Source organism: Rattus norvegicus, chromosome 6, assembly GCF_021556685.1.
Source record: "Rattus norvegicus strain SHRSP/BbbUtx chromosome 6, alternate assembly SHRSP_T2T, whole genome shotgun sequence".
Taxonomy (NCBI): domain Eukaryota; kingdom Metazoa; phylum Chordata; class Mammalia; order Rodentia; family Muridae; genus Rattus; species Rattus norvegicus.
The window spans coordinates 101,643,256-101,658,890 of record NC_141539.1 but is presented as its reverse complement, the minus strand read 5'-3'; the positions used below and the strand labels follow the sequence as shown (position 1 = coordinate 101,658,890).

The 15,635-nt window shown below is 52.4% G+C and overlaps 1 protein-coding gene across 4 annotated transcripts in view; it reads left to right on the top strand.

The window, feature by feature from the left end:
• The window catches only part of Sptb (spectrin, beta, erythrocytic), a 127,195-nt gene that overhangs the window by 99,737 nt on the left and 11,823 nt on the right, over positions 1-15,635 (top strand). For 3 of the 4 annotated variants that reach the window (NM_001433972.1, XM_087553266.1, XM_087553267.1), the window contains 10 exon segments: positions 826-1,104; positions 1,717-1,847; positions 2,826-3,030; positions 3,273-3,647; positions 4,878-5,122; positions 6,448-6,586; positions 6,994-7,078; positions 8,204-8,400; positions 8,629-8,678; positions 9,124-9,199. In NM_001433972.1, the coding sequence (NP_001420901.1) occupies positions 826-1,104; positions 1,717-1,847; positions 2,826-3,030; positions 3,273-3,647; positions 4,878-5,122; positions 6,448-6,586; positions 6,994-7,078; positions 8,204-8,400; positions 8,629-8,678; positions 9,124-9,199 (1,782 nt within the window). 4 annotated transcript variants of the gene reach the window in all.

Genomic DNA, 15,635 nt, shown 5'->3' with positions numbered 1-15,635 from the left:
ATGCCCAAAGCTGTGGGTCAGATCCACATACACTGGGCACGTGGTGAACACCTGTAGCTCCCATTTCTGGGCATGGTGGAGGCAGAAGGATCACAAGTTCAAGGCCAGCCCAGAGCTACAAAAGACCCTACTTCAAAAAAGGGTAGTGGTAGGGTTGAGGGGGGGCATACTTGAGGGAGGGATGGATCGCCCGTTAAGAGCAACTTAATTGCTCTTCTAAAATTCTAAGTTCAGTTCCCAGCCCTTCCATCAGACAATTCACGACTGTCTGTAACTCCCATTCAAGGGGCTCTAATGCCCCCTTCTGGCCTCCATGGGTACCTGCATACATGCAGCATACATGCAGCATACATGCAGACGCATAAGTAGAAAGATAAGTTAATAAATACGTCTTTTTTAAAGACTTATTTATTATATATAAGTACACTGTAAGTAAAGTGTCTTCAGACACACCAGAAGAGGGCATCAGATCCCATTACAGTTGGTTGTGAGCCACCATGTAGCTGCTGGGACTTGAACTCAGGACCTCTGGAAGAGCAGCCAGTGCTCTTAACCACTGAGCCGTCTCTCCAGCCACACTAAAAGTCTTTTTAAAAACACCAAGACTTTGGAATCTGCTACAGCTGCGTTCACTGCCCTGCGCCAGCTTCCCGGGACTTGTCTGGGAAGAACGCTTGCAGCGTGTGTACGTGGAGTGCTTAGCATCGAGTAGTATTAAGGCTATCACTTGCTCTCTGACCGAGGGGGAGGGAGGGTCTCCTGCTGTCGGCCCAGCCTCCTCTTCAGTGGCAAGGCTCTGCCTCTGAGTCCTTCCTCTGGCCACAGACCCTGCAGAATGAGATCCTAGGCCACGCACCACGGGTGGAGGATGTGCTACATCGAGGGCAGGAGCTGGTGAAGGCAGCCGAGATCGACTGCCAAGACATCGAGGAGCGCTTGGGGCATCTGCAGAGCTCGTGGGACACGCTGCGGGAGGCGGCAGCTGGCCGGCTGCAGCGCCTGCGGGAAGCTCACGAGGCACAGCAGTACTACCTGGATGCGGGCGAGGCTGAAGCGTGGATCAGCGAGCAGGAGCTCTACGTGTTCTCTGACGAACCCCCTAAGGTACCCTGGGGCAGTCTGCGAGCCGGCTGAGCAGAGCAGATAGGCAGAGCTGGGGTGGGCAAGCTCTTGGAGAGCCTGGAAATCGGGTGTGTGAGAAAGTAAGGGCAAGGTACGGGTGTGTGAGGAGCCCACAGAATCCTGCTCCTCCATGATACCTCCTGAGGGCATCCCACCTCATTAAGAGTATCGCTGCAGTTTTCCGACTTGCCACTAGGGGGTGTTCCATGCAAAGGCTCTTCATATTCTACTGTGGCCCTGCTGTGAGGTGGAGTGAAAAAGGACATGAGGGGATCTCTCAAGACTTCAGTGACTCTATCATTCCCTTGGAAAACCCACTTTGGGGGACTGGGGTGAAACAGGTTACCTCCTCCAGGCCAGCTAATGCTGGACCTAGGAAGTTTTCATGGGGACAGACTTTTGGAGTTGGGCTTGATAAGAAACAAACTAAGACAGAGAGGGGCTGGGGACAGCTCTTCTAGGAGGCGGGAGCAGGAGGGGAGGTCTGTGGCTTTCCCTCTCAGCCTGGCTCCCCAGAGCTTAGTCATAACTTTTCAAAGAAAGGTGTGTGGTAGGGAAGGGCTCTGGTGCTCACCGCTGCCTGCTGCCTCACAGGACGAAGAGGGCGCCATCGTGATGCTCAAGCGGCACCTTCGGCAGCAGCGCACGGTGGAGGAATATGGAAGGAATATCAAACAGCTGGCTGGCCGCGCCCAGAGCCTGCTGTCTGCAGGCCACCCGGAGGGGTACGTGTGCCTCCTGGGCTGGGATGTTTCCCCAGAACTAGAGGTTTCTAGACTACCGTTGTCCCTGTTCTGTCTTGCTCCTTGGGTTGTGTCAAGAAGTCCTACAAGATAGGCCACCGAGACTGCACTTGTATGAAGGTCAGCATCAGAATGTCCCTGGGGAGCTGAGAACGCCAGTCTTTCCGAGAGTTACCCTGTACTGAGAGATCCTGAAGACCAAATCTGGCTTTGGTTTTGGTTTTTTGAGACAGGGTTTCTCCATGTAGCCCTGGCTGCCCTGTAGCTCTCTATAGACTACACAGTCCTCTAACTCAAAGAAACCCACCTGCCTCTGCCTCCTAAGTGCTGGGATTAAAGGCACGCACTACCACCACCTGGTATTTTATTTTATTTTATTTAAATGGTTCCAAAAAAGAACTTCAGGACCTCGAGGTAGGAGTCAGGTGGATATTGACCAGACTTCAGACTTCACAGGCTGCTTCCACCATGACTCTGTCCTCAACCACCATTTAGCCGACACACACACACACACTCTACTTGGCCATCCCACACATCTCCCAGGGAACCCTAAGAATTGAGTCTCTGGCTCTGTCCTTTTCTGGAGAGCTAATTGGGGTCACTCCTGCTGAAGGAAGGTGAAGAAGATTCACCCTTTGTGCTTGAATCTGTGACCTCCCTAGAGAGGCACTATGAGAGGCCCCATGTCGAGACAGAACTCCAGCACAGTCCCGTCACCAGAGGCATCACGGCCTGAGGGGAGCAAGCATTCCTTTTCTCCCCAATTCTTTTCCTGGAAAAAACCCTGTAATTTCTGGGGCCAGCTACTCTGGGTTCTTCCGTTTTGTTTTGTTTTGTTTTGTTATGTTGTAATAAAGATGGCGCCTGTGACCTCACACCTGCTAGGCAAGAACTCCAGCCCAGAGCTGCCCCCAGGCCTTGCTCTGGGTCTTGATCCCCTTCCTTGAATTTGGATTCCAGGGAGCAGATCATCAGACTTCAGGGGCAAGTGGATAAGCAGTATGCCGGGCTGAAGGACATGGCTGAGGAACGGAGGCGGAAGCTAGAGAACATGTACCACCTGTTCCAGCTGAAGAGAGAGGCTGACGACTTGGAGCAGTGGATTACGGAGAAAGAGATGGTGGCCTCATCCCAAGAAATGGGGCAGGACTTTGACCACGTGACTGTGAGTACCCACAGCGTTTACTTTCCTTGTCTTCCTCTAAGACAGTAGTCACAGGCAACCATCACTCCAGACCCGTCTGACTCCCCTGCCAGCTGGGAGAAATGTCACCGAGATGTAGTCACACGAGTGGAGAATAGCTGAAAGACAGTCTGCCCTGGAGAAAGTGACGGCTAGTTCCAGGTGGCCACAGTGACAACCCGGCCAAGGGACCCCTAACCGCATTCTATCTACCCCGCATCCAGATGCTCCGTGACAAGTTCCGAGACTTTGCCCGGGAGACCGGGGCTATCGGGCAGGAGCGAGTAGACAATGTGAATTCTATCATTGAGCGTCTCATCGATGCGGGCCACAGCGAGGCAGCCACCATTGCAGAGTGGAAGGATGGGCTGAATGACATGTGGGCAGATCTGCTGGAGCTCATTGACACCCGCATGCAGCTGCTGGCTGCCTCCTACGACCTGCACCGCTATTTCTACACGGGCACCGAGATCCTGGGCCTCATAGATGAGAAGCACAGAGAGTTGCCAGAGGACGTGGGGCTGGACGCCAGCACAGCTGAGTCCTTCCACCGGGTCCACACTGCCTTCGAGCGGGAGCTCCACCTCCTGGGTGTGCAGGTACCATCCACCCACTTCCTGCCTGCAACCACCTTCCCCTGGTGTTGGTGTCGGAGCCCCACTTGGCTCCTAAGGGGGAACCTCTAGAATGGGAATCAGATTTTTCTTCCTTAGACAGCCAATAGCTCAGGACAAAGAGCACAGCTGCTCTCAGACTCTTGTTAGCTTCAGGAGTAGTTCTTCAAGCTATAGTTTCCTGGCTGTATATAGCTTATCAGCTAACACAGAGTGCTCTTTCAGTACTGGGTATTAGTTTAAGGGACGTGTGTAGTTGCTGGATCTTCCCAGGTATCTCTAGGCACTCACAGTAGGTTTGCAGGTGAGGACAGTGTAGTGTAGAGTGTTGCCTGGGGTAAGTAGATAGAAGGTGGAGCCACAACCCAGGCCACAGGGGCCTGGCTCTAGACCTCTCAGGCTTAGTTAGCTACCAGATAGGTCTGCCTTGCATGAGGTGCTAGAGTCTCTAAAATCTACTTAACCCCGCCCCCATCACTGGAGCATGCCCTGAGGGACCCCTGCAGACTCTCTGGATTCCTCAGAGCTCACTGGCAGGATCAGTGAGGGACGCTAGCTGCCAGAGGCTCCCGTGGCTTTCAGTGGAGTTGGGAGAGTTAGACTGGCAGTACAGCCCACTCCACGGGGTTCAGGGAGAGAACACTGAGGTAGATTGGACCCCTTAGTTCATCTTAGGGATCTGTCCTCCAACTGAAGGTGGCACCTGGTATTGTAACTGTCATATCTGGGGTGTCAGAGCTACTGAGACAGGTAGAGCTCCATTGAGGTGACAGGAGTGAGGCATCATTGTCCCTGAGTTGGCCCCAGTCAAAGGGTTTGGGATAGGCCTGTACCAGAAGAGGCAGCATGCAGAGTGATTAAGACCAGGGACCTGGGTATTGGTCGTTCCAACCGCAGTTGTTCCATTGGTTAAAGGGAGGAACCTGGGCCGCCCACTTATCATCCCCGTGCCTTGGTTCCCCATTGCAGAAACAAATATAATCATATGTCTTTGATAGATGGCAGTAAAGATGAAGAGAGTTAATTACATTTCTAGGGCTGTGCTCAGGTCAGTAGTTACTCATTACTGCACTCCTGAGGAGGCCAAAAGGACTTGAGACCCTTTCACTCTCAAACCCTGGGCCAGAGCCCAGCACACACCCTGAGCAGGCAGAGGTGCCCTGGGGAGGACTCAGGAGGAGACAGACGGCCTTCCAGCCTTACACCTCATCACAGGTGCAGCAGTTCCAGGACGTGGCCACCCGACTGCAGACAGCGTATGCTGGGGAGAAGGCAGATGCTATCCAGAGCAAGGAGCAGGAGGTGTCCGCGGCCTGGCAGGCCCTGCTGGACGCGTGTGCTGGGCGCCGAGCTCAGCTGGTAGATACGGCAGACAAGTTCCGCTTCTTCAGCATGGTGCGTGACCTCCTCTCCTGGATGGAGAGCATCATCCGGCAGATCGAGACCCAGGAGAGACCCAGGTGAGGGGCATCCTCGGGGACGCTCTAGTGCGTCCTAGGAGAGCCGAGGCTCCTCCAGGGGGGTGATCCCAGACTGCCCAGTGCATGGAAATCCCTGAGGGGTACCAGAGACCTGATCTGGGTTCAGGTGGAAACAGTGGTTCATCTTCTACTGAGAGAACTGACTGAAAGTGATAGGATAAGGGTGTCGATCACTGTGAATCTCCAAGGGAACCTGTCCACTATTGTCAGTGAGGGTACATGTGTCATATATCTGGGTAGGCTCGAGGCCTCTCTTCTCCAGCACTAGATGTTGAGGTCCTGTGCCTAAAACTAACTGCAAAGTTGACTGTCTGTAAGAGGCAGAGTCCGGCTCTCAGCATTTGAAACCCAGCGGGGCTGGACCTCTACCTCAGCAAGTGTTGGTGACCTGTCTCTGTCCCTCTGCCCCAAGGCACTTTGACACTTTATTGAGATATAATTCACGTGCTCTCCTTGTCCTTCTTAAAGTGTATCATCTGTGGTATTCATATGCTTCCCCTGATCCAATCATTCCCTCCCAATCTAAGTTAGTATATTTCATCATTACCACACATACACACACGAAAAAAGTTCTGGCCTACCTGTGGCAGTACAGGTCTTTAATCCCAGCACTCAAGAAGCAGGGGCAGGCAGGTCTCTGTTAGTTCAAAGCCAGCCTGGTCTATAGAGCAAGTTCAAGGAAAGCCAGGGCTACACAGAGAAACCCTGCCTGGGGGAAAAACAAAACAAAAACAAACCATTGCTGTGCACAGCACTCTCTGTGCTCGCTGCCTCTGGGTCCTGAGCAACTGTTTTTGTAACTCCCTGTCTACTGACCTGTCTCTCCGTTTTTTTTTGTTTGTTTGTTTGTTTGTTTGTTTTGTTTTGTTTTGTTTTTTTTCGGAGCTGGGGACCGAACCCAGGGCCTTGCGCTTCCTAGGCAAGCGCTCTACCACTGAGCTAAATCCCCAACCCCTGTCTCTCCGTTTTGTATAAACAGTGTTGCACAGTGTATTGTCTCCCGTAATTGGTTTCTTTCCCTCAGCCTGTTTCGAAGATTTCATCCACATAGCGTGATTCAGTAATTCATTCCTTTTTATTGTCCAGTAATATTCCCAGATTTTTTTAGGGTCCCTGTTCTCCTTGCTGACCCACTGACCAGTGAAGACGCTAACATGTTAGTGTTACTGCTAGGGCTGGGACAGAGAGGAATTCCTGGCTAGCCAGAGAGAAGAAAGGATAGAGACAAGACTCCTCAAGGCAGGTCTGAGTGGCCCAATTCTGTCTCTCAAACTGCCTGTCTGCTCTGGCCGTCCTGTCCTCAGGGATGTCTCCTCGGTGGAACTGCTCTTGAAGTATCACCAGGGCATCAAGGCAGAGATCAATACCAGGGCCAAGAACTTCAGCACCTGCCTAGAACTTGGGGAGTCCCTGCTACAGAGGCAACACCAGGCTTCAGACGAGGTGAGTCTCTCCATGTCACTGTGCCGCCCAGCCTTGCTGGCCAAGCAGCTTCAGGGGACAGGGAGGAGAGATACATCCAAGGAGCTGAGGTGCCTACAAGCCAGAAATCAGAGGCACCTCAAGCCCATCCCCTGCCTTAAGGAGGTGGGTGCTCCCTGAAGGAGAGGAGGCTCACGCCTGCCCAGCACCCACATGCGCCTGTCCTTTGGAGTTGTTGACTCCACTTCTCAGGTGAGACACCTAAAGGTACCTCAGAAAGATGAAGTGACCTGTCGCTGGCAAGTAGCAGAGTGAAGACTTGAATCCAGGACCGTGTGACCCCACTTGCTCTTTGCAGCCGTCTAGGACTGCTGCAGACATCAGGGACCATCACCATAGCCTGGGCTTCTCCCCTTTCCTCTCCACAGATCCGGGAGAAATTACAGCAAGTGATATCCAGGAGGCAGGAGATGAATGACAAGTGGGAAGCCCGCTCTGACAGGCTCCACATGCGTGAGTATAGCTCAGGGCTGGGGAACCTGAGGGCAGGGCCTAGCAGACCCCTCCTAGAAGTACAAGGTACCACACCATGCGTAGAAGAAACTTCATGGCAGTACTCAGTGAGAAAGCTCTGGGCCACTGGCCTGAGACGAGGCAGCAGGAGGTCTGTACAGATGAATGTTCCGCCCTCTTACCCCTACCCACTCTCCTCCTCATCCTCTCCCGCCCTCCTGTGCCCAGTTTGGTTCCCGTGTGGAGTTGTGGCTTGGGAGAGGTCAGGGAAGTTCTAGTTTCTCCTGAGTGTTTGGCCTTCAGGTTATTGTGTGGAGGTCAGGAGCTCTGTCCTCCAGCAGCCTGAAGCTGAGGCAAGAGGAAGAATATCTTACCTCAGGTAAGCTGTGAGCAAGGTTAAAGCCAGGACCAGCGAGTCTCCATGCTTGTTTGTGAGCTAGATAAGGGAAAGAATTTGAAGCAGGGGATTGCTTCCTAAAGCAAGGCAATATAAGTGAAGTTGGTTGCTTTAAAAATATGACTCTCGGGGCTGGGGATTTAGCTCAGTGGTAGAGCGCTTACCTAGGAAGCGCAAGGCCCTGGGTTCGGTCCCCAGCTCCGAAAAAAAGAACCAAAAAAAAAAAAAAAAAATATGGCTCTCGCTGTGCATGGTGGCATACACCATTAATTTGGCACTTAGGAAGTGGAGGAGAGAGGACTGAGAGTCTGAGGCGGCTAGCCTGTGCTAAACTGTGAGACCTGTCTCAAAGGCTAAGGGGTATTGATGAAGCTCAATGATAGAGTACCTAGCATGAACAAAAGCCTGAGTTTGATACCCGGCATGGCAAAAATAAAAGTAAAACAGTATGCATTTATAAAATTGGACGTATATATGTAAGTAAATGCATATACATGTAAGACTTTGTTTATCTATGTAACCATTGCTAGAGGCGGGTGGATTATACATGTAAAGTTTTGTGTAGCTGTGGAACCATTGGTAGAGATGGGGTGGTTCTCTAGTGTGGGGTGAAGTGGCTTTCGGCAGAAACACACAGCGGAACAAGGCACCCATATAGTTGAGGGATACCTGGATGCTGACTGGCCCTTGGGCCTTGTGGGTGGGTTCGTGGCTTGTTCTCGTGGCAGTGCTGGAGGTGTGCCAGTTCTCGAGGGACGCTTCTGTGGCCGAGGCATGGCTGATTGCCCAGGAGCCCTACCTGGCCAGCCGGGACTTTGGACATACGGTGGACAGCGTGGAAAAGCTCATCAAGAGGCATGAGGCTTTTGAGAAGTCCACAGCCAGCTGGGCAGAGCGCTTTGCTGCCCTGGAGAAGCCCACCACGGTAAGCTGAGGCCGTCTGGGGGACAGGAGGGCCGCAGCTATTGGAATGGTGTGGTGCTAACTCTCACGTCATGTTCTCAGGCTGGTAAGAGGGTGGACGGGTACAGGAGACACTAAAGACAGATGATGTGACTCAAACATTTGGTGTATTACGGTACAGGGCCAAGCTTAGGTCATCTGAGAGTTAGCTCCTCTATGTGGCTCTGACTCCTGACCTTTTCCTCCCCAGCTTGAGCTTAAGGAACGCCAGACTCCAGACAGACCCACAGAGGAACCTGGGTGAGTGTCAGCCCTGCGTCCCATGTACAAGGAGCCAAGCATGTTGTAAAGGGTGATTGGGGAGGAGGGAAAGGAAGCCGCTAATCAACACCTGTCGTGTGAACAAAAGAACCTTTGGCCTCTCCTGGGTGCCCTGTCAGCACAACCCAGAATGTACAGAGCTCTGTTGCAGCAGACACAGAAGCCTGAAGCCCAATACAGGAAGGAAGGGTTAGCTAACAGTGCCTGTTGCTAAGTCAACCTTTCCCTTCGGAACTCCCAGACGCTGCCCTTAGACTGCCTCATATGGAATTCATCCATTTCTGACGTGTCTGAGCATCTCTGGGATGGAGAGCCAACGATTATGTCCTGTGCATGTTCTGTGCTCCCAGTGGGTGGAAAGCCAGGAAGAGCCAGGCCTTGCAGAGAGGCACCTGTCACTAAAGAGAGATTGTGTCTCCTTTAGGCCTCAAGAGGAGGAAGGCGAGACAGCTGGCGAGGCTCCCCAGGTCCACCATGCGGCCACGGAGAGAACATCCCCGGTCAGTTTTATGTCCCGCTTGTCTAGCTCCTGGGAGTCACTGCTGCCAGAGCCTGCTCACCCCTTCTAGGATCAGCCAGGGCAGAAGGAAGGCGAGGACAGAAGAGGGCAGGGCATGCTTCCTGGTCCCTACCCTCATCCTGCCCACAGGCCACTCTAGGAGCCTCCTTCAGATTCATCTACTTTTCTACTTAGATTTTAATTCTTAAATAATTCCGCTCCTTCCAACCCAGAAGCCAGCCCACCAACATGATTCTGCAAGTTTGGTTTTCTCTAGTTTAATAAATTTTATGGGATAGATACATCACCATCAGCACAGGGGAAACACTTTACTCAGAGTTGGTTCCATTGGGTACACGGTCTCTCTTCCCACTACCCTCACACCTCGTCCTTAGCACAGTGCCCTCTCCTTATACATGCTGGCACGTATATTTCCACATGCACCTGAACCGACAGACTGCCTCATGCTGCCCAAGCCACCCACAGACACCTCATGCAGCAAAGTGTAGATTTCCACCGTCCCTTTATGGCTGTTGTTCATAGAGTTTGACTATAGAGATGGTTCTAAGGCAAGATTAGACGTGAGGGTGAAGGAGATCCCCCCAAGCTTTTAGTACTGTGAGGAAGCCCCCAGTTTATAGACTAGAACAGCAAACCTTATCTGAGGGGTTTAAAGAAAAAGCCTCTAGAGACCTGGGACGTACAGCCATGGGGCCGTACCTGGAGCAGGGTCCTTTTGGGTCCCGAGAGTCTGTTCAGGGAGCCTGGACAGCTGTGACTCAGATTGGGGACAGCCGGTGAGAAGAACTCGGTCTGCATGTGGTTCGCACCACTGCATGAATCCCTGTGGCGTATGGCTTTGAGTATCAGAAGCAGCAGATAACTTCATGTACTCCCTCTGTCTCAGAGCCCAGGTGAGTGGAGCAACCTGAGTAGGGATTTAGGACTAGCATCCTTGGTGGGAATTTATGCTACATCAGCTACCCCAAGAAAGATGCACACCCCTCCCTGTGCAGAATCCGTGCACACGCACACGCACACACGCGCGCGCACACACACACACACACACACACACACACATATACACGTTTCTTTGGAGCCGTTTTTTTTTTTTTTCTGAGCTGTACCGACCCGTCATGCTCAGCAGAGGGCACTGTTGGGCTCTGCTGGAAGACCTTTCTCAGAAGATCCTGCTGCCGTACCCATCCTGTCTGTGGTAGACTGTCTTCCAGCTCCCTTTCCCCAGCACCAACTCCCCTGAGCCCGTCCCTAACCCCACTCCCACCAGAGGGAGAGAGAACTCCAGGGCCTATGGACTGTGAACAGGGCTGGAGCTGTCCCTGCCTCCTGCCTCCACCTGCGCTTCTGCCCTGCATCCCTGTGTGTCTGCATGCCGTGGTGTCCCCGGTGTGCGGGCTTCATGACCACCTGAGCATCTCGACACCATTGTCTGTCGTGTACGTGTACGTTTGTGCAAATGGAACTACATGCGCCCCTGAGCCACCTCCATCCAACACTTGAATACCAACTGGGTTGGGAGGAATAAAATTTGCTTAAATCCGAGTGTTTCTCTGGGGGAGGAGTGAGCCCCTAGGGGAGATCCTTGCTGAGCAGCCAGCCATTCACCAGATTGGAAAAGCAGCCCCTGTCTGTACCAGAAAGCAACCAGATGGCTAATCAAATGAACACCAGGCCCAGGGCCTCCTGGAGACAACCTTCTTCCTGCTGCAGCTTCTTCCCAAGCCTTAAAGATGCAGGGGGGAGGACGTAACTCCAAATCACCTTTGATGTGAGAAAGAGGATGGAGCCCATGCAGACAGAAAGCCCAACCTCGTTTTGGAGAGGTCCTCCTAAGCTCACTGCAGCCCCCTTTGACTGCCCTTGACAGCCTCTTCCCATCTCAGGAAGGTTCAGTTGTCTGCTGCGCCTTCTCATGGATTGGCCGGGGTGCTGTGGCTCTCCTGTCTGTGCAGTCTGGTGTCGGGTCCTGTAGTATATACACATGCCACATCGCTTCTTGTAAAAGCTCTTACTAATGCATGTCGCTTCCTGCTGGAGTTACGAATGGGAGTGGACCAAGCACCCTTACCCTGCCTGCATAGTGCATCCCACAGGCAGCACCCTGTGGGCCTTGATCCAACCTTCCCCTTCCCGTGTGTGCACATGCAATGACTGAGCTGCCAAACCATCACTGTGCACTGCCACTACTGCCCCTGCCTCTGCATGTTAGAGGGCATTCCGGTAAAAATCAGTCACTTCCCACAGGTAAGTGTGAGGCCAAGCCAGAGAGACAAGGCATCACAAGAAGCAACACTCGGAATGAAGTCGGAGTGTTTGGGGTCTGGTCTCTGGTTCTGTTTAACTTGTGTGGCTTTGGAACCTCCCCATCCCATCCCCAAGTCTCTTCTCTTGCCTTATAAAGGTCTTTCCGTAGGGTTACAGAAAGTCCACATTCCCATGTGTCAGTGATGCAGCCTTTCAAGGGAAAAGCTGGGGGAAATGACTTTCCTGTTTTCCTCCCATCTGCTCCTAACTCTGAGACCCCCAGCAAATACTGTGAAGCAGGATGGGGAAGGAGAGGTGACAGCCTAGGGCATTTGGCCATGTCCCTGTTTGAGGGAAGAGCTGAGGTTCAAACCTGCATAGTGCCAGCAGTGGAGCCCTGAGGGGTCCTGATTGTTTCTTTGTGCCTTCAGCCAGAGTGTAACTCAAGAGGACGTTCTGACAAGGGGCCGGCACCCTCTCTGCCGTATGTGCCTTCCCTTCCCCTGGGAAAGGGTCTCTGGGCTCCCCTAAGTGTTCTTCATCGCCCAGGCCTTGCTGACTCAGACTCTCCAGTGTCTTATTTGAGGGAAGGTGTTTTCTCCTAGGAGGGAGGAGCGTGAGCTCTCATGGTGTTAAAGAGTGCGAGTTCCCTCCAAGCTCAAGACCTCTTCCTACACACCGCTGTTTCAGGGTCCCTGCAGGGGTGCTGGGATTACAGGAGTGACACCCCTTTATGACATGGATGCTGGCTGGGGGTTGGAGGGCACTGTAACAAGAAACAATCTCAGTTTGGAACCAACATACCCTTCCTGACTCCAGGTCCCCAGGCTAGACCTGGTGTGCAGTGTAGGGGGACCCTGGGAACAAGGCCACTCCAAACAGTATCCAAGTGGGTGTTCTTCATGGTCAACCTTGAGCAGGAACAGTCTTACTCAGGATGGTTCACAGACACTGCATTTTAAGTGTGACCTTCCATGAATGGCCACACAGCCGACTTCCCTTGAGACAGGCTGAGCGTCAGAGTAGGGCTGTGGGGTGATCTGAATCTTGCTGGTCTTCCTTCCTGTCTCAGAGGCTTTGGGAGAACAGCCAGCACTTGTGAGTGAGGGGCAATACCCCAGGGACTGTGCAGGCACTGGGATCGGGGTCTATGGCCACCTTTGTGGCAAGGCCTTGCTAGCTCCAGCCAGTTGCCCCCAGCAGCCCAGAGCTTTACTCAGCAGCCAGCAGCTGGCAGTAGGGCTCTGACGTTGGCGGATGCTGTGGGTGGGGGGCAGCAGCTGTGTTTCTTCTTGCCTGAAGAGCCTTCCCAGTCCTTGCCCCTCCCCACCCATGAAGAGCAGCTTTTTCAGACATTTTGCCTCAAATGCAAATCCTTTGTTCCAAATGGGCAGTCTCAGCCCAGAACAGACGTCAGCTTTGCCCCAAACTTGGGCGTGTTTCTGTCTCCCCAGGATGCCTGAGTCAGCGTGGCAAGGGTGTGTCCGCCTGCAGTCTGGCACTGCGCCCTGGCTCCCTGGAGAAACCTGCTCTCTTTCTGGACATTACCCACAGCAGGGTGTGCCCAGCTCTCTCTTCCCTATGCCAGATGCTAATGTCTGGTCCTTCTGCTGTAAAATCTCCCCCAAGTTCCTTGTTTCAAGCTGTATGTCCTCCTGTTCCCCGATACTGATGGACTCAGCATGAGACTCAGCTCGCTAACATTTGGAAGGACCTCAGAAGTGGATGGGGAACCGGTGGCCAAGATCCAGGTCACCAAGAAACCCAGCCGCCACCAGCTCCTCTAAAGTCAGCACACAGGTCATGCACATTGAAAACCACTCTGAAGACACCTCCCTCGCTCTCCTCTGGGGACAGTGGACCAGATCTCCCGTGTCCAAGAGAAACCTACAAACTGATTCCCCACTTCCTTTTGCTTTGTTCTGGGGCCTGTACCATCCTCCCTCCATCTCACCCAAGTGCCCCAGTAGACATATCAGATGACAGCTGGCCATTGGGGTGTAGAATTGAGCCTCTTTACTTCCAAACCCCACTTCTGGGAGCCCCTCACCATCTCTTGGCCTGCCATCTGCAGGGCTGCTTGCCATCTGCCACAGTTTGCCTTTCCTTCCCCACCCCCACACTTCTGGTTCAGCACAGCCTCTCCTTTCTCCTTTGGGGTCTCTGTCTACCCCAAGTCTTCATGTGTCCCTATCTTTGGCTGCTTTTCAACTCGGCAAACCGAGTCTTTTTCTTCTCTTGAGAACAGCTGTCTTCAAGCAGCCTTTACAAACTGTCTAGACATCCCTTCTTTCTCAGAGCCCAGGAGCCAAGACATCAGACACTGGGGAGAATAAACATCCTGAACTGGCTCTGCTCACCCGGCTCTCACCTGGTACTGTTCGGTTGCCTAAGGCATCTAGCACTGTGTCTTTTGTGGTGCAAACCCCATTTCCAGCTCCTTCCAGTGTAGCTTGGATGTGATTGCACCACCTTAACGAGTTGGCCACATGCCTTATGTAAGCTGGCACATCTTTAGACTGAGAACCTCATCGGGTGATATTTTCTTCAGGAGCCATGGTACTTCTATACACACACAAACACACCTAGACTGAATAGAAAGAGCATTGTGTTTGGAGCTAGGCAGACCTATTTCCCACCTTTGTTAGATATGTGACTGTGGGCAGGTTTCTTGTTCCCCCTAGTCTGTACAACAGGCTGAAAGGCTTGCAAGACAGAATGTGTGTAGAGAACTTGGCACTTAGCACATGGTCATTTAGATACCGTCATCCTCACCCGGACCCTTCATCTTTTAGAAGAACCTTCCCCCATGTAGACCCTAACATTACCAAGGTTGTAGACACTGACCAGCCTGGAGACCTCCATCCTTGACACTCCCTCTATGTCTGTTCTAGGCTAGTGTTCCAGAACTTATGTCACTGCTAATGTGGAGCAGTCTATTCTGAGGTCCACCCATGCCCCCTGGCTCTCACCAACATTAACAGTAGAGAAAACTCTGTCAGCAGGGTCCTTTTGCTTACGGGTACATCTTAATTCACTGAGCATCACTGTGGTCCTGAGTCAGGATATTTTGGCCTGTGGAATTAATGGTCTGTCTGCAGTCCCCCACACCACCTGCTGGCGGATCCTGGAAATGCATTTTTTCTTTTTCTTTTTCTTTTCTTTTTTTTTTTTTATAAATTTATTTTTTAAGATTTTATTTTATTGTATGAGTACACTGTAGCTGCCTTCAGACACACCAGAAGAGGGCATCAGATCTCATTACAGATGGTTGTGAGCCACCATGTGGTTGCTGGGATTTGAACTCAGGACCTCAGAAAGAGCAGTCAATGCTCTTAACCACTGAGCCACCTCTCCAGCCCCCCCCCCCTTTTTTATATTTTTTATTTGCATTTCAAATGTCATCCCCTTTCCTGGTTTTCCATCAATAAACCCCCTATCCCATCTCCCCTCCCTCTTCTTCTATGAGGGTGTTCACCCACCCCTTCCCGCCTCCCTACCCTGACATTTCCCTACACGGGGTGGGGGTGGGGTGTCCAACCTTGGCAGGACCAAGGGCTTCTCCTCCCATTGGTGCCCAACAAGGCCATCCTCTGCTACATATGCAGCTGGAGGCCTGGGTCAGTCCATGTGTACTCTTTGGTAGTTTAGTCCCTGGGAGCTCTGGTTGGTGGCTATTGTTCTTATGGGGTTGCAAACCCCTTCAGCTCCTACAATCCTTTCTCTAACTCCTCCAATGGGGACCCCGTTCTCAGTTCAATGGTTGGCTATGAGCATTTGCCTCTGTGTTTGTCATGCTCTGGCAGAGCTTCTCAGGAGACAGCTATATCAGGCTCCTGTCGGCTTGCACTTCTTGGCATCAGCGATATTGTCTGGGTTTGGTGACTATATGTATATGGGCTGGATCCCCAGGTGGGGTAAGCTGGAAATGCATCTTTAAGTTGGTCCCCAGAAGAAACATAACCTGTTCTGTCCACTTTCCCACCTCTCAGTATCTGTGAGGAAGGTTCCCACTTTCTTGTTCACTTCCCCCACAAACCCAGTTTCCTGGCCCCAGTGCTTATGTGACTTACTAGACTTTGCAAGGCTCTGCCAAGATTCCACCAAGACTCAGATGGCTATCCTCCCAGGAGCCAGGGGTCTTTCCTTGTTCAGCCTCAATCTCAGGGGGT